The 19,376-nt window shown below is 38.0% G+C and overlaps 1 protein-coding gene across 2 annotated transcripts in view; it reads left to right on the top strand.

Moving 5' to 3' along the window:
• Positions 1-468: 468 nt before the first annotated feature.
• LOC124606629 (double-strand-break repair protein rad21 homolog) overlaps positions 469-19,376 on the top strand; it is a 60,532-nt gene continuing 41,624 nt past the window's right edge. The window contains exons 1-3 of one of the 2 annotated variants that reach the window (XM_047138627.1): positions 469-585; positions 1,617-1,798; positions 9,084-9,313. In XM_047138627.1, the coding sequence (XP_046994583.1) occupies positions 1,655-1,798; positions 9,084-9,313 (374 nt within the window). In that variant the 5' untranslated portion in view covers positions 469-585; positions 1,617-1,654. Of the gene's footprint in view, positions 586-647; positions 815-1,616; positions 1,799-9,083; positions 9,314-19,376 lie in introns of those variants that run through there. The other variant, XM_047138635.1, reaches the window with a different exon arrangement.

Below are 19,376 nucleotides of genomic sequence, written 5' to 3'. Positions count from 1 at the left end.
GCTCCTACCTTACGAAGAGGTCTTTCTCACACGACAATATTTCCTTTTTACTACATGGTGCTTTACTGCTCCTGTAATATAATTGACACCAGGCAGCCGCTCATAGTATTATTTCTCGAATCAATCAGCAATATATTGTTACTGGTGTTGTGATAAAAATTCGGGTACCTCTACTCCAAATCACCCTTTCTTTTAATCCAGCTTTGAGCTTAGCGTTTGGGAAGCAGACATCTTGTGAAGACAGAGACTTTAATTCCTACAAACGCATATTTACTTTATTTTGTTCTCAGGATATAATCATTCTAGAATTTATTCTAAAACAGAAAAATAATTATTTTCTTCCTAATATTTGTCTATTCTTTAATTTTAACTTTAGTAATCGATAATGTTATATTATGGCAATCGATACGAGATCTCGTTATTTGCCGGTTAACATTGACCCGCCCAAATTTTGAAACTGGCGCCCGTGTTTGTCAACGTAGACGCCATCTTGTTTAGTTTGTTTACGAATCAAGTGAGTGTGATACTGTGATGCAACGAGAATGATGCGAAGCAGCTGAAGTGCAAGTTTTCGGTATTTTTCTTGTAAGTTTGCTTTATCTCAAATGTAGTGAGGTGGCGTAATCACTGTTGTAAATCCATGTCTACTTCAATTACATAAACGATAACTGTATTTTGTGTAACAATTAGGCGCCAAATACGTGTTCACCAAAGTGTACGAAAGATTCCAGGTGTGCATTTAGGATAAAATTATGTCGTGGTTTTATCTGTATTCTGGAATTAGTATTGGCAGCTGAAGTGAATGTGTTAAGTGGTATGTACAAGTTTATAATGTGGCAGTTGTAAGTAGGAAAATGATGTTACATTTTTGATCACCCTGATCAGCGTTACATTTTAATAAAGTATTATTTTAGTATATATCTCTTTACTAGATCGTGTAATATTCGCAGGAAGATAAATTTACAGCCCTATTAAAAATTTCGACGGTTAACATGTTCAGTTTTGATAGGACATTGTATATTCTGTTAGTGTTGGAACGAGGAAGTGCCCGCAAGCTATGAAATAATTCTTGTTTACTTGCTGTAGCTACGATCAGTGAATAATTTGAGCGCCCTACAGGAAACATAAGTGATGAATTTCAGTGTCAAGCCAGGTGTGTTGCTTCTATGGCAATTGTTCAGTCAAGTCGTGGTTTTCCAGCAAAACGTTATAAATCTTTTGTAGCTCATTTAGAATTATTTACAAATAAAAAACGTTGTCGCTATTTGTTTCTGGTTATTATAAATTTTAGTTGTTGATTGTTAACTATAATTGTCCCAAAATACTTAATGTGTTGACAAAGCTCTTAGTTCCATGCTTCTCCCCAGTAATCCCCCTTCTACAGATTCGATTTAACAGCATGGTGCATGTAATTAATGTACATGTAGCTTAACTGCATGTAATGCGTGTGATGAGTTACCAGTGTAAACTGTACACAGGTAATTGCTATCCGTGATAGATTCCTCAAATATTTTCTTCAAATAGGCCTTATTATGTTATTTTTTATGCCGAGGGAGAGCATTTATGCAGAACATTTACATAAATGTGTTGCTAATTTTTATTGTGTTTTGTTTCAGTGTGAGAGACTTAAGTGGCAGCCAGATATTTTGTTGTCATGTTTTACGCTCATTTTGTTTTGGCCAAGAAGGGCCCATTGGCCCGCATATGGCTGGCAGCGCACTGGGACAAAAAGTTGACAAAAGCTCATGTATTTGAAACTAATATTGAGAAATCAGTTGATGGAATTCTACAGCCAAAGGTATGCTATTTGATAGGGGAACGGAATGTAGTGTTGTTTATCTGTGTTTATTTTCTGAATTAATGCCAGTGTTACAAACTTCAGCAGAGTCCCCCTAATCCGAATCCCGGCAATCTGAACATGAAAATTGCTACTCTGGTTATGGAAAACTGTGATGTAAACTGTTTTAATTTGAAGTGTACAGTGAACATGTATTAGAAAAATTGGTAAGAAAACATTACGTTCCAACAATGCAAGAAAAGCTGTCAAACTAAAATACAGTGGGCATTTTATCCCTACTTTTTAGATGACAAAAGCTCATTGTTTTTTTGCGTAATGAAGACAGTCTGTTGTATGACACATAGTTGTGCCATCATCTCATAAACATCAAATCAGCAGGTGTTGCAATGCGCTGTCGCTCCAAATAACATAGCGTAAGGTCAAGGGCTTCTGCTGTGTCACTGTATGGCACCAGCTCTCCTGTGTCACTTTCAGCCTCATTGTCACTTCCGTCACAGCAGTCCACTTCTTCCTGGTCTTGAACCACAGCAGCAACTATATCAGCATCATTAAGATTCTCCACACATGCCCCATCCACTCATGTACGTCTCCTTCACTAGCTTCTTCACATCCAGGGATTATCTGTATCATATTCAAGAGATGTCCACAGTTTCCTCCACGATTTTCTCGAGTGTTTTCTGAAATATTCAGCCATGCTTCAGTGGCCCAATAAACAACATCTTTCACATTGGTCTTTTTTTATTTTGTCCACTAAAGGAATGCTGTCATCTTGGATCAGCATTCTTAAAAATTGTTTTCTGTAAATTAGTTTTAATGTTTGCAGTACACCCTGGTCCATCGGCTGTAGAAGTAGTGTAACATTTGGTGGCAAAAACATCGGCACAATTTCTCATCACATAATTTGTCAGTGCTGGGGTGAGATGGCACGTTATCAGTCAAAAGGATTGCACGGGGAGACAAATGATTTTCCTTAGAAAACCATCAAACAGAGAGAACAAACTGGCCGTGAAACCATTCTTTGAACAGCTTACAATCCCTCCATGTTCTTTTCTGGTTGCAATAATGTACAGGCATGGACTTCCATGTTGCAGTTTTTAAAAGCAGATTTGCCAATCAGCACGCTAATAAAGTCACACAATCTTTGCACATTTTAAAACCAGGAGCATGGTCTACTGCTTTTGGTGCCAGGCTTTTTGTTGGCAATGCCCTAAAATTAAGGCCAGTCTTGTCAGCGTTACAAATTTGTTGGGGGAATACTTTCCCTCTCTTATCATTTTTTCAAACTCACCCAAGTATTCCTTCGCTGCATCACGGACAGAAGAAAGCGTCTCTCCAGTAATTGTTAGCTGATGGATTCCGTGACGTTTTTTGAATCTGTCCAACCAACTTGTACTCTCACTAAAAGACTCGTCACCATTCATTAACTTATTCAGGTAAACAGTCTTCTCCTGAACCAGTGCTCCATTCAAAGGAGGTCCCCTTTCTCTTTCCTGCGTAAACCACAGGAAAAGAGCTTCATCCACTTTATCGTACTGGGACTGTTTCAGAGTCTGCCGAATTTCGAGTGTTTTTCCCGGAGACATTGTACAAGACTGTTAAAGCTTCACTCGGTTCTTCTTCCAATCACAAATGGTTGCACTACCAGCTCCCAGTTCCTCAAAGCAATCAGTTTTTCTTTGCAAGTTAACGTTGTATGTTTCTGTTTACTCATGATGAAAATATGCACACCACTACACCTGAACGAATACAATACAACTGTTATATGCCAGCGATTGATAAGTAACATAACCAAGCACTTTGCGAGCCAACTGGCAGTCCAGTGACCTCAGACACTACAAAGGTCTCAACAATGCACAACATCAAGGGCAGGGAGTGAGAGGGAGCCATTGTTCCTACACTTGTTCCCATTTGTTACCATGGTGTACCTACTTATCTGCTTGGTATATTTGATTCTAGAAACTTGTCACCGTAATTCCGGCTAATCCGAACACGGTCCGGTCCCAATTAGTTCAGATTAATGGGATTGTACTGTACAGATCAAATTATAATTTCATATCTTATTCTTCTTTTGTGATTATGATCTGCATTGGTAAGAAAAGAGTTATCAAATTTTATTTGTGGTGTGTTTTGCTGTTTTGTGTCATGGATTTACAAGGAACACACATTATTGTATTTTGTTTGAGCAGTGTGCTTTTCCAATGTGTATCTGGTTGAGACTGTTTTTTAGTTCCAACTGCTCTCAGTCAGTTGTACACAGTCAGTTCTCTGTTTACATCCTTAGTCTGCAAGTGACTAATGCTCATTTCAGAGAAATTAATTTGTTTTTGGGTAGGTTTCACCTTGAGGAAATACAATTTTTTCTTCTTTTCACCCTGACCATGTTTCACAGAGGCTGCAGAATCTTAAGTTCTCGTAACCACATGTCTGAGAGTAGTGCCATTACATTCTCAGTTAATACTGTACCAGTACCAGCAAAACATTGCACTTGAAAGTTCGCATTATGTCACTTTAGGTTGGCTGTACTGCAATATCAATGTTGCAGCAGGAGCCTCTGTATACATAGCAGACAATATGATTTTATGTTCCATCTCCTAAATGTAAGCTATTGAGCAATGACGGCATATATAAGATTTATTTTTTGACTTGCTACGATAATGACAGCAAATAAATAATGGAATAATTAGTAGATACAATAATAGTGAAACACATGCTTTTGATAATGGAGGAAAGAAATACAGAAAATAAACATTTGATAATGACCGATATATTGAAAACAATACGGTATAAATAGTTTGCAAAATAAACACTAACTGAGATTGTAACTTCTCGCTCTATGTTTTATAGTGACAATGCCACAATAAATAACTGATATTCATAGGTTTCCACTCACCACTATATGACGACGATGGTGCAATTCCATCTAACTCCTCATTGTCATTGTAATAGGAATCAGTGCCAAAACCGCCTTTATAGTCGTTATCACAAACACAAATCGAATTGATGTGTTTGGGAGCAATTTTGTGCAAGAATTTGCTTTGAGCCTTAACAATATTAGACATATCCAACAGGACTTTGAATTTCTCTAGCACTTTGTAATATAGATCTGCACTTCTCACCATACTGTTTGGTGATGTTTTCCTACCCCTGAATAGTTTGTTACCATAGATACTCTTTCCTGCTGTAGTAAGCATAAATATGCCTGCAAACTGCACCAGTCTTAAAAGAATCTTAAGTGGGTGGCAGTATCATATCCACCCGGCTCAGAATCTCAACGGTTCACATCCACATCTTTCAACTTTTGAAATAACACTCCATTGCTTACTACTGTTTTTGTTCCAATTTCAAGAGCCTTTGATGTTCGTTCCACAACATTATCGGCAGGAACTGATGGCTGTCCATGAATACTTGCGTAATCTTTCTCCTTCTCCGAAAACTCGCGAGTTCTCTGTGGTAACTTCAATGCATCGCTTTCTAGCGGCATACCTTGACGCAAAAGATTGTCAGGTATGCAAACGAAGTTTTTCTTGAGTATCAGAATTTCTAAACCACAGCGAAACATATCGCAGTACAACACAAGCACACAGTAGACGCCATGCTTAATGCATGTTGTTTTTGTTCACATAAAACAAAGCCGGCAACATGGGAGCTTTGACATTACGATTGGCAGCGATTACCACACTGGGATTGGTGCTTGCCCCACACCCAGTGCCTCGTTCATCACTTGTTTAGCTGTTAAGCTGCCAACTTGAAACGCATATGTCAATTGCAAAGTTTCAGTGGCCTGGGTATGGTTCTTGAATTTCCTTGACACAATCCCTGAGTCAAACAAACCAGGGACAAATGTGCTGCCCTTTGTATAGGTTCAGTGTCTCGTGTTGATATTATTTGGTATGGGTCCCAACGCTTCAGCAATATTCTAGGATGAGTTGCGCAAGTGTTTTGCAAGTAATTGCCTTTGTAGGCTGACTGCATCGTCCTAGTAGAAGTCTGCCACTTGCTTTACCTATGTGATCATTCAATTTGTTATACCCAAAAAAGTTATAGCCAGATATGTCTCTGATTTAATGCGTTTCCAGTTTCAGTCATTGGTACTATAGTCACAGGGTACTAGTATTCTGCAACTGGGTAAGTGCACAGTGGTAGGTTTCTGTGCTTATAAAGCAAGTTGCCAGTTTTCATACAACTTTGAAATCATTGCTAGATCTAGCTAAATATTTCTAGAGCCTAATTCAAATAGTACTTAATTTTAGATAACTGCATCATCTCCATAAAGTTCGAGGTTACTGTTAGTGTAACCTGCGAGGTCATTAATGTACAACGGGGACAGCAAGGGCAGCAATACACTTCCCTGTGAGGCACTTGTTACTTTTACATCTGTTCATTACTCTCCATCGAAAGTTACTTGCTGTTTTCTCAGTGTCAGGAAATCTTCAATCCAGTTACAAACTTTGTTTCATACTCCATTGATTGCACTTTCTTTCTGAGTGATGTGTTTTTTTTGAAGCCAAGTAATACTGCATTTCCTTGGTCCTCATGTTCTGTAAGACAGTGCACGCTCATGATTGTTAATGAGCACCCATACAGTTTTCTTATTATTGCCATGTTAGTTGTAGAGGAAGCATCAGTCATCATTATGACTGCTAAAATTACTAGTTTTTTCTGGGTTTGCTGAGTTAATTTTGTTTTCAAATATTGAGTACTTAGAACATGAATTTTTTTCTAGATTAAAACAGTTTTCTTTGTGTATTTACTGTTATCTGTTACTTTCATTTATTTCTTAATTTTGTCATTTACATCTTAGATCTATGGACTGGTTTTCTTTTGTAGAGGATGTGATTCATTACTATAACTCTCTCCCCTGTTTCGTTGTGTGTGGTATCTTGTGTGGCTACTATTGTCACTTTTTTTTGTTGCAACTTTATCCCCTTTCCTTTTTTTTACAATATTTGTTAGTAAAGAAGTGAGAGAGCCACAAGACAATGCATTTAGTTTACATCTAACAACTTTCTTGGCTTATGCTGCTAACAAAACTTTCTGAGGCTTCCATCCAAGTGACTGTGTTGAAATTCTGCAGCATTTTAATGAGCGTGACTTGCGACATCTCGCAGCATTTTGATGAGTGCCATAAAATCAGATTAACAGTAAAATATACAAAATGCGACAATAACACAAAGAAATCAATGCAACAGTTTCAAAAAACACACAGTAAGAGGAAAACACTGTAACTGGTATCGTAACATTGGTTGAGCTATACTGTTCAACTTGAAAGACCAATACTAGTGGAAAAACTCTTAAAACAGATTGCACTACAAAGTGCCATGTGACAAACATGGAGGGAAAAAAAAAGATGTGCCTACATATTCAGTTGACCCAAATAGCTCAATTTAAAAATAGTGTTACCCGTACAGGAACCCTAAAATATGTAGCACAGCAACAAGCCAAAAGGTGAGGCCAATACACATAATGAGCCAAACGGCGAGAGCAATACACATAATGAAAGCACGAAAATTAACAGAAAGCAGTATCAAAAACATCAGTTAACATGTCTACAATACCATGGAACCAAAACTTGCTCATATAACTAATATCGAAAAGCTAACTTTGCTGTTGTGGGTAAAGCAACTCCTTGATACCTAACAATCACAATCCAAAGTAATTATCAGAAATGTAACCCAAAATTTCATTTAAAAAATTAAATGAACACTTGTTTCAGTACACAAGAAACACAAAGTTAGGCGTATAAAGATACATACCATACATACACAGTAAAAAATTACAACCACAAATATATACTTACCAACCAGTGCCAGCCAACACATCAATCTAATGATAGCAAAAATAATGTGTCATCAACACAGTCTCTCAAATAGCAAGCCTAGACTTCTCAAAACAGGAATCCCTCCAGATAGAACTCCACACATTCTCTTACCAGCAACACCACACACTCTGGCCCAAGGTCTGTGGTGCAACTTTGGTCAATCCCATACCTTCTCCTCAAAAGTACCACTTCACGAACTTGGCAATTAAATTCCGTATAGCTATAGGAATTTAATTGTCCTCAATATCTCATCCCCATATGTGGCATGCAGCAACATACCCGTGAACTTCGTTGTGATATCCTTGATTAAGAAAAAATGATATGTGAAATTAAATATCCGACCATAAGCAATTCACCACACTAATATTCCAAATGGTAAAATGAGTCTAATGTCCACAACTGTCAACATCAAAGTAACTCACTAAAAATCTGCCACAAACACTTCCACTATAATTATCACAAAGAGGATTCAAGGCGTCTGGTATCACTAAAAACACACTCAAACAGTTTAGAAAGACAAATGTCGTACACTAGAGAGTGCTGCTGCATACATGAGCCATTTCAAATACATATGCCACTTCGATGTCACACAATGTAATTACACTATGGGTCAAAGCAAATGAGTGTTATTGATCAATCGAGTTGACACTTTATTGTTTCTCCTGTGAATGAAGAGTAACTTCTGTGTTGATGATTAATGTTACATGTTGTCTGCTAACAATGGGGAAACAAGCCAAAATTTCCTGTGGTGCAAAGATGTACAAGCAGTTCAAACTGCTGTGCATTCGCACCAGAACTAAATTACAGATTATCACATTCTGTGAAATGTCCGCAAATTTTTTTAACTCTACAGGTACCTTTTCCTAAAGTGATTGGCTGTTATTTCTCTTACATTGGCTGTTGCCTTATAACTGTATGATTTGTTTCATTTTTCTATTTAACTGTAGGCCTGTTTGGTTTGTCAACTGATCATTTTTGTGCAGAAAGTGGAAGCTTTGGTCTCAAACACTCAAAATATTACTGTTTTTATCAGTTGTACTTAATCTTTTTTGCTCATATGTGATACAAGCATAAAAGCTTTCACAGAATGAAAAACTCTATCAGAGGAGTTAGCTGTGGGGATTAAGGATTTAATGTTGTAATGCGAGAAATTGTTTGTAATTATTATGCTGTGTGTTATGCATGCTGAGAGTTTCAGTGCAAGTACCTTATTTTAAAATAATGAAACCATTGTTTTACACCATCAGTGCTGTGTATGTCGGTGCCTTCAATATTTCAACTGTTATTTAATTTTCTTGTTCCCTTCATCAGTATTATTTCATTGAGCTAATCCAGATGTAAATCATTGGTTGTATTTGTATGAATGTCACCCCCCCCCCCCCCCCCCACACACACACACACACAAATTTAAAAAAAAAATTTAAAAATCAGAAATTACACTGTAAAAGTTAAAACTCTGTTTCACAGGTAAAAATGGCGTTGCGAACTTCTGGTCACTTGCTTCTTGGAGTAGTTCGAATTTATTCACGCAAGGCAAAATATTTGCTTGCTGACTGCAATGAAGCTTTTGTGAAAATAAAGATGGCATTCCGCCCTGGGATGGTGGATCTACCTGAAGAACATCGCGAGGCTGCTGTGAATGCCATTACATTACCTGAAGTTTTCCATGACTTTGACACTGCAATGCCTGAGTTGAAGTAAGTTTTGTATTGCATAATTCTCTTTACAATTTCTTGTTATTTTTTCCTTTTTTAATGTTATTTACTTATTTTAAGTTAGTGGTGCCATATCTAGATATTACTGACTGAGAATTATTTATAATTTGAGTTCGTCCTTTTAGATGGTATAGCTTTCATTTTTGTGTATGTTGGTGAGTTGTGATATTTCTTCTCTACTGTCATAATGATATTAGACAGCAACATGAGGCAAGCACAGTTGTACATAGGTGTGTAGCTGTCTAGATAGCATTTGAAAATTGGTCAGTACTTCCAGCTGCTGAAAGTCTTTTGAATACTTATGACTGGGAGCCTCTGTATAAACCAAGGAGGTTAAAATAAAGGGAGATGGTGTTACCTATGTTTTTAAGACCAAGACAAGAGTTCCTTCATTGAAACCCTATGTGAAACTTGCCCTCTCTACTTAGAGCCTAGTTCTTCTTATGCAGGGTCATTATCACGATTCAAATGAATATTTTGCTGATTGAGGCGAGTTTGGCTGCTTAAGAAGCTTGATTTTTTCCCCCTTTATTGCATGTGTGCTTCACACACGCTATACAACTTTTTCTTGATATGAATACCATGCCCGCGAAGTGGTGTCTCTCGATTGAGGCAAACATCTTTTGGCAATGATAGAAAATAAACAGATGTATAAAATAACAAAATTAGCAGTTTATATCAAGTTTGTGATACACAGAAATTACTACTACTTTCTGGAACAGCAGTTCCCAAAAGTAAAGAAAAGTCTTCCAACATAATTAGCACAGAACAGGATAATCATGTATGAATGAAAAAGAGCTGTAAACATTAAAATCAAATATACAAGATGTGGACAGCTGCTGTGACACCAGCTGCCAACAGCAAAGGAAAATAAGTTCAACATCAAATTCTGCCAAATAAATAGGTATCATACACTGAAACATTAAAATCATTTATTATAAATCAAAGTGCAAATAGCATTCTGTATGTACGAGACAAACAGTGAAAAAATGCAAGTTTCTGATGCGAACACATGATATGAAAGTTCAATCAAATTGAGCTTCACAGGAATGCTCTCAGCATATTGCTACATTTGATGGGTGTGCTGTATTTCATCACAATGCTTTTATGCACCAGCTTTTCCTTGCACAGTCCTTCGTGAACCTACATATTATATGGAACCGGGGACCTAAAAACGACGGAGAGGCTTCGTCCCTGCTGTAGCCTCAGTGGTTCACAACCCCGCAACAGGCTACAGCAGTCCACTCACCCAACCACTGTCCCACACTAATCCCAGGGTTATTGTGCAGTTCGGCCCCCAGTGGAGCCCCTCCTCCACCTCCCACAGGAACATCTCACACCATACGAGTGTAACCCCAATGTTTGCGTGGTAGAGTAATTACGGTGTATGCATACGTCAAGAAAGTGTTTGCGCAGCAATCACTGACATAGTGTAAATGTGGCAGAATAAGGGGAACCAGACCACATTCGCCGAGACAGATGGAAACTCTTAAAACCAACCAAAGACTGGCCGGCACACTGGACCTCTACACTAATCCGCCAGTTGGCTTCGTGCCGGGGACTGGCACGCCTTCCTGCCCAGAAAGCAGTGTGTTAAACCGCACGGCTAACCGGGCGGACAACCTACACATCTTTAAGCATCAAAGTTTTTGAAGTCAGTTGTTGAAAACATTGAAGTGAGTAGTCCATATTTGAACCGAAAGTATTATTTTAGCTAAAGCATTTACTGGTAGAAAGTAACAGCAGGCATTTCGCTTCCGTTTGTGCATCCTTAGATAAAGCAAGTAATCATTTCTACACAGATTTACATTTTTATTTCAGTGAATGACACTATACAATATGTGTGTGCTACTCACAGTGTTTTGGTCTCCACAGTATGATGGAGTGCAGGGCTTTATGTTAATGGGACTAGAACAGCCCGTATATTCTAACCTTCTTGGTGTAAACTTAAAAGTTGATGGGTGTCTCTTTGCTGGGACACTGAGAGCAACTTGCTAAAATACATTTTGACCATAAACTGATGATTTGCCACCAGCAGAAAGTATGTTTGTTGTGTTGCAGTGTTTTACCTGAGTTTCTAGTACACTGTACGCCTCCGTAGCGTTTCCGCCTATCACGCAGGGGGCCCGGGTTTGATTCCCGGTAGGAGACTGGGTGTTGTGTGTGTGTCATTTTCATCATCATTGACCCGCAAGTCGCCAAAGTGGCGTCAGCTAAAAAGGACTTGTGACATGGCTGCCGAACTCCTCCGCATGAGGCCTCCCGGTCAACAATGCCATACGCTCATTATTTCAGTACACTGAAATAATCTGTATCTACATAATACCCCACCAGCCAATGTATGGTGTATTTTGGAGGGTATCTCATATCATTGCTTGTGGTTTCCTTTCCTCTTCCACTTGCAAAATGAGCAAGGGAAAGGCAACTGTTTATACGCATCTGAAGGAGCCCTAATTTCTCTTATCTTCGTGGACCTTTTGTGAAATGTTTCTCGACAGCAGGAGAATCATTCGCAGTGTTTCAAATGCCACTTCTCTGAATTTTCTCAGTAACATTTCATGAAAAAAATATTGTATTCACTTCAGGGATTACCATTTGAGTTCACAAAGCGTATCCACGATACATGCATGTTGACTGAACCTACCTGTAACAAATCTTCCAACACACCTCTGAAACTGAAACTATACTCAAGAATGGGTTGCACTAGTGTCCTATAAACAGGCTCTGAATTGCTTTGAGAGTTTCCTTTAATCTGACCTGGTGGGAATCCCAGACACTCAAACTAACTCAAGAATGGGTTGCACTAGTGTCCTATAAACAGTTTCTATTGTAGATGCGCTGCACTTCCGTAAAATTCACCCTATAAATTGAAGCCGACCAAGTGCCTTCCATGCTACCATCCTCAAAGTGCTCATCCCATTCACATTGCTTCACAAAGTTACACCTAGGTATGTGACTGAGTTGACTGTGTCAAGCAGCACCCTAGTAATGCTGTATTTGGACATTATGGGATTGTTCTTCCTACCCATAAGCCTTAATTAAATTTTTCTGCATTTAGAGTGAGCTGTTATTCATAACGCCAACTAGAAGTCATTTCATATTCTTCTCCTGTCATTTTAAATGATAACACTTTCCCTAGCACCACAGTGTCATCAGAAAATAGCCACAGATTGCTGCTCACCCTCTTTCAAGTCATTTACGTGTCTAGAGAATGAAAGCGGTCCTACCACGTGTCCCTGGGTCACTACTGATGATATACATATCTCTGGGCACTTGCTGCTGAGGAAAACATACTGAATTTTGTTACTTAAGAAGTCTTCAAGCTACCCCCATTTCTGGGAACCTAATCCATATGCTCTGAGACCTTCGCTAACAGCCTGCAGTATGGCACCGTGTCAAACACTTTCCAGAAATCTAGGAATATCAAATCTGCCTCCTGCCCTTCACCCATGGTTTGCAGTACGTCATGTGAGAAGGGGCAAGCTGAGTTTCACACTGGTGGTGCTTTCTAAAGCCATTCTTATTTTGTGGACAGAAGCTTTTCCATCTCAATGTAATTTATTATATGCAAACTCAGATATGTTCAACAATTCTACAGCAAACCGATGTTAAGGATTTTGGTATGTAATTTTTTGGGTCCATTCTTTTACCCTTCCTATATAAGTACACTTTTTCCACTCCCTTGGAACTTTGCACTGGGTGAGGGATTCGCGATAAATGCAAGCTAAGTAAGGGGCCAATGACGTAGAATACTCTTTTGTAAAACTGAATTGGGATTCTATCTGGACCTGCCAACTTCGCTGTTTTCAACTTTTACAGTTGGTTCTCAAATCTGGGGCACCTATTATTATGCCCACCATATTATGCTTGTGTGGGGGTCAAGCAACAGTATGTTGTATGATCCTCCTTGGTGAATGATTTCTTAAATGTGACATTTAAAACTTGTAACCACCTCCCCCCGGTCTTCTGTTGCTACACCACACTGGTCAATGGGTGACTGTATAGCAGCCTAAGACCCACTTAGCAATTTTGCATAGAAACAAAATTTTCTGTGGTTCTAGGCAAGATCTTTTGCTAAGGTATGATTGTGGAAGATGTTGTATGCATCACACATTGATCTTTTAATCTGCTTCTCCTCAATACTTCTCCGGAGTGTGAGTTACAGTCAATTTAAACTTTGCCTATAATTCCTCTACGTCCCTTATGTAGGACTAACTGTTGTACATTAACCCAGATAGTTCTGAATTATTATTTTTTTTTTCTTTTCAAAATTGATTTGTATCTTATCTACATTCATTCACAAGTTTGTAAGGAAGAAGTAAAAACAATTTTGAGTATTTATTTTTATTTAGTATTTCCAAAAATGAGCATCCTTCCAGAAGGACGTCAGGACAATAAGGGAACATGTTTTTAAAGCATATGACATTGCACAATCAACTTGTTTCGATTTTCATACTTTCAAATAACCATAAATAAATTTGAATTATAGGCTAAAACAGCTAATAAATACAAAAAACAAAGAAAATAACCTATACACATATTTTATGCACTAGTATGATAAGACAAAAAGCAACAAACATGAAGTGGTTCGTCACATTTTATGCGCATAGTAGTAGTTTTTTTGTGGCAACTTTGACATTTCAGCTGCTTCTTCTTTTTTGTTACCTCATCCGTTGGTAATACAGCAACATAATGTTCTCTTCCATCAAATCTAGGATCTAGTTTTGCCCTCTTACTAGGATGTCCTCTGCTGGTAGTGACTCTTTTGTGACTTTCAAGAATTGCAGTGCCAATTCGACGACGAAATGTCAGATGATCTATGGGTTCTTCGTTGTGCTTGTAAAGATCCCAGGCACTTTGCTCTGCAATGTCTATAAAATGTTCAGTGATCGGGAAATACCACTTTTTCCCTCTTATAGAGCATCTATATAGGGATACATTTTGGTCAGCTCGATCTATGCCTCCCATATGAGTATTGTAGGAGTGTAATAAGTTAGGTTGAGGCACGCTAATCCTTTTCTTTTGTTCCCTGGAAAGTCTTGCTACAGAGCGTAGTGGTTGCACTCTGTCAAAGTTGGTGGCTACAGTAACAAAATTGTTATCATTCCAACGTACAATGGAAATCCCGCATGCTGAGTCAGAACAAACTTCATATGATCCTCTATTTTCTTTTATCATTTTTTTCTACAGGTGATAGAGTACAATTCTTAACTCTGTTTCCTCTTATTGTTCCTGTTGCTTCCACGCCCCCCTCTTTTAGGTCATGTAGTAGTTCAATGCTGGTGAAGAGGTTATCAAAGTGTATTCGATATGGAACATGTGGAAGTAACTGGTCAACATAAGTCATTACCACACCGTGCCCCATACCTTTCATTTCATAATCCTTACTACACGTGCCAGCTCCTTGGTAGGGTTCGAGCCAAATAATATATCCAGCACTTGTGCCTCCACACCAAAATTTGAACCCGTATCGGATTGGTTTCCCTTTTATGAATTGTTTGCACCCGTGACTTCCGAAGTATGGGACCATCGATTCATCGACAGAATGATGCCGCACGTGAGGTGCAGATTGTTTGAATCTATCATTCAGCATACACAGTAATGGGCGGATTTTCCCAAAACAGTCTGATTTATCTAAATTGTCATTGTTGCATACATGCAAGTTGGAAAAGATGAAGTCAAATCGCTCTCTGGACATGGCATTTGTTACGAGGTCGTTGTGACTGCCTTTATCTGATTGCCAGTACATCTTTCTGCGTGACACTGTTACATATCCACTTAGCAGAAGTATTGCAATAAACACCAACATCTCATCTTCTGAACAATCACCTAGTCTATTTCTCTTGGCTGTGTACTGATTTGTGTAAGTGACCATCATGAGAAGCACTTCGTTATCAAAAAACTTGGAAATATTCAAGTGGTGTTCGCCCTTTCTTCATTCCAACTGTGAACATTAGAGGCCATACAGGTGTTGGATTAACTATTTCACCACTTTTCCAGTCATATTTCTTGAGGTTTAGAACTTTATTCTTCAATAGCCTTGCTGGTTTGTTTGTGGTTGTTGTTGTTACTGTTGCTGTTTTTGTACTGCTGGAGGGTCATGGAACAACATCAGAGGTGAAAGATTGTTTCCTTGTTGCATTCACAGCATTACCATTGGTAAAAATGGCCATATCACAAAGCACAGTAGCATTGAGCTGACTTGCTGGTAATTTATCTACACTTGTATTTTCTTCAGCACCCGAATCTTCATCTGTTATGTCATCAGTTGAATTTAGAGGAGGGTGTAATGTTACATTCACATCAGTGTTAGGTATTTCCTCATCTTTTGTTTCTAACATGTCCAAAAGTTCCATCAGTGTACATCGTTTTCTGTGAATACAAAATGACGACATATTACCCTGACGTCCTTCTGGAAGGACAGTTGAAAACATTATTGAATTACAACTGACGAAAACTTTCAATCGTAATATGAACCCATAAATAATATAGGTTAATTCTTTAAGATATTATATGACAAGTTTCAGAATTATTGACGCAATATGAAAGAAAATATACATACCCATCGATGACAAGGTCAGTCAGTTCGTCCATGGTAAAATCGGCCTTATTTTCAAGACACAGTTTCTCACTTACTATGAATGACACCATCAAACTGACTGTCGCAGCGTGCAACTGACTCTGCCTACTTCATATAACAATGCGTCACAGTCTGTTGCAACAGTGCGTTATTCGCAAAAATAAATAATTTCAACAGTGAGTGACATCGTCCTTCCAGAAGGACGTCAGGGTTATCTGGGTTAATTGTCTTAAATGGGATGCTAACAACTGCTTATCTGCTCTAACAAATATACCCTTCTAGCCTTGTTGGTGTTTTTTTAAGTGACCATCGTTGCTGTCTCATAATCATCACTAATCTGTTTCTCAGTATTGACATAGTCTATAAGATGAGGCCTGCTTGTAACTAAAATGTCTGAAATATTTCCTTGCATATGGGCATATTGTGCTAGCTCCTCAAGACTGTTTTTGGAAAACATGTTCAAAGCTACTTCACAAGACTGTATGTGCCACATGCATTGAACTTGTACTTGTCCCAATCTCGAATCGCTAAGTTAAAGTCACCACCATCTAATATTGCATGATCTGTATATTTCCATGTTACTGAGTGTAGGCTCACTTTGAATTATTCTAAAACCGTCACTGTGAAATTGGCTGGCCCATAGAAATATCCGCTTGGTCACTTGTGTTCAAGGAATATTCTTCACTGCAAATCAGAAAAAGTTCTCTTAATCACCTTAAGCTGGCCTCTCCACAAATCAGACTTGTGTGAGCTGGCTTGTACTCATGTGTCAGCAGTTAGCAACCAGCACCTGCTCGCAATAACTAATGGTGGAGGGAGGGATTGAAGCGTAGTAGTTCAGCAAGAGAAACTGTTTCCAATGTGAGCCCAATTCTACAGTCACTAATGGAATTCTCTGGGGAGATGTATGAGTCCACAGTGGCTCATTAATGCATTTCATGGCAAATTTATTTTCCAATGACGTGAAACTTACATCTCTCTTAATATTCCTATGAAGTGAAGAACTTTGGGCAGCTAAGTACAAAATATGATATTGCCTACAACCGATGCCGTCTGATGTTGATTGCCTTTTTCGAAAGAAATTTAAATTGACAACTAGTATTTCATTACAAATATTATTCAAACATAAAAACACAGGAAACCAATGAATACTGCTTATTTGTATTTTTGCTAAAACATCAATGTCTGTTGCCACTTTCTGATCACTGTTAATTCAAAGATAGTCTTAAAGTTGATTTATGTCAGTGAACTTCTGTGGCAGATTCCTTTCTCTTCAGTTTGGAAAAAGGTGGTCACACAAGTATGTAGATCCCAACATTACATAATCATAGCTGCAAAAAGTCGTGGAAATTTGTGTTGAGGAAAAGTCTTATAAAATTCTAACAGATTTCGTTGTTGTGAAACTTACCATGCTGCTGCTTGTCGCATTATAAGCTCCAAGTGTCACTTAAGTTTCCACATTCTCAACATCAACTGAAAAGGGAAATGAAAATACATGAAAGTTGTCATTTAACTTCTAAAAATCCTAGAAACAGAATTCATATTTGTGGAAAAGATCGATGAGCATATTTTAATTCTGCTCCCGTTGTTAAAGATGACATCTTAGAGAAATGATTAGTCCCATTTCCTAGCTGCCCATTCCACAAAGAAAGTTGCGTCTTGAATCCTTGGATGCAATCGTACTCCTGTCTTTTAATGTGTTTTTACTATGCAATGATAAATTCAAGACATTCATGCAATTCGTGTTGTCATGGGGGAAGAGTAAATCTGCTATCCAAAGTTCATTTTTCAGGTCTGTGACAGGCTTACAAGTCATACCCATAATTTTACCTATTTCGCCCCAAAGCTCAAAAAATCTCTCATACTTTGAATCAACCAGTGTATTTCACTGTGATGTGGCACATCACCACAACTACTTTCTAAATCTTCCAATAGGGCTTTGAGCTGCCGATGTACGAGTCACCACAAATGTCAGTTCTCTTTTGTTCATACTCTTACTGCATAAATTCTTTATATATTTCAAAAATCCCTTGTGGAATGGGTAACTATTTTAGTGTTTCCCGTAAATGTGTCAAGAATCAGTCCTTAAGCAAAATGGTGCTATGCTTTGATAGTCTGAAAAGCAAGTTGCTCGAATTGGACATACATTTGTTGAATGTTCATCCTAGGTGGAGGAAATAATTTCATAGTGAAAATATTGTGGAAAATTATTCAGACATATTTGTCTCTCTCACATGATTATGAATACTTTGGTCGCATCATCTATGTTTTCTTTAGTTTTTGCACCTCTGATGCTTGCTCTTTGCCTTCTAGATGTTGATAATGCTGTACATGGAAGGTATTGTAATGTTGTTTTAAACTGACTTTTTTTTGTTGTATTTAGAACCTTGAAGCACTGGCATTCCAAGACATCATTTCATACCATAAACATATAGGCATCCTGCTCTGCCACATTGTAAAATGCTGTTGGTATGTCTGACATTCACTTTGAAGTTCCTAATCTGCTCATCCTCCTACTTTTCACCAATTTAAAAACAATTATTCTCTGCTTCAGGCATTACACCTTACACATTTGCATCTAAGGCTATGCGAAATGTAACAATGGTGAATCCTCAGAAAACAACACTTTGTTTGCACTTAACACCTTATCATGGTGTCTGACCACCCTATTTCATTATGAGTGTTCAATTCCCAGGCGACGAGCAAAGTACAGCCCTCTTGCTTGCCTAGCCATTCCGTAAACAAGTCTGACATACACGTTCATGGATGTACGTTGATGTTGGAGAATTATATATTCACTTAAATGTTAATAATTTTGTAGCATATTGCCTACAAGTGTACATTTTTACAGACTGAAATAAAGGTCTTCATGTTTCACTACAGCTGTGTTGTGCATCACCAAGAGGGTTTTAGTTGTAATAACTCTTAAAGCTCAATGTATTCTCATATGGTGTGAACAAACTGAGTGTATTTTATTAACTCACATACAGAATTGTTTAAGCTTTTATATAGTAACTACAGGTACCACAGGAAAACAAATAATGAACTAAAGTCACGTAATGAGGTTTCCTCAGTGGTGAAATAGTTTCACACATAGGAATTTGTAGATTCGAATCTCGCCAGGCGCAGCGATGTTTTTTGTTTTTGAATCTTTATTGTTATTCAGTTAATTGATTTAAATGTATTTTTTTATTTCAATTCCTTTGGCACATAATTTTAATCATAATATCAACTTCTTCATTTACTCTCATTTTTTTCCTATCATCTTTTTTTCCATCTTTATTCATATGTTTTTAATTAATTTTATGCATTAATTTAATTTCTTCCTCCTCTCTCTCTCTCTCTCCCTCCCTCCCCCCCCCCCCCCCCCCCCCACACACACACACACACACACACACATTATTATTATTGTGCTCATTATATCTATTTCTCATTTTGTTTGAATTTTGTTTTACGCAAAAACCC

The sequence above is a fragment of the Schistocerca americana genome, chromosome 1, assembly GCF_021461395.2.
Source record: "Schistocerca americana isolate TAMUIC-IGC-003095 chromosome 1, iqSchAmer2.1, whole genome shotgun sequence".
NCBI lineage: Eukaryota > Metazoa > Arthropoda > Insecta > Orthoptera > Acrididae > Schistocerca > Schistocerca americana.
The sequence above is the reverse complement of the archived record's forward strand: the minus strand, read 5'-3'. Positions and strand labels throughout refer to the sequence as shown.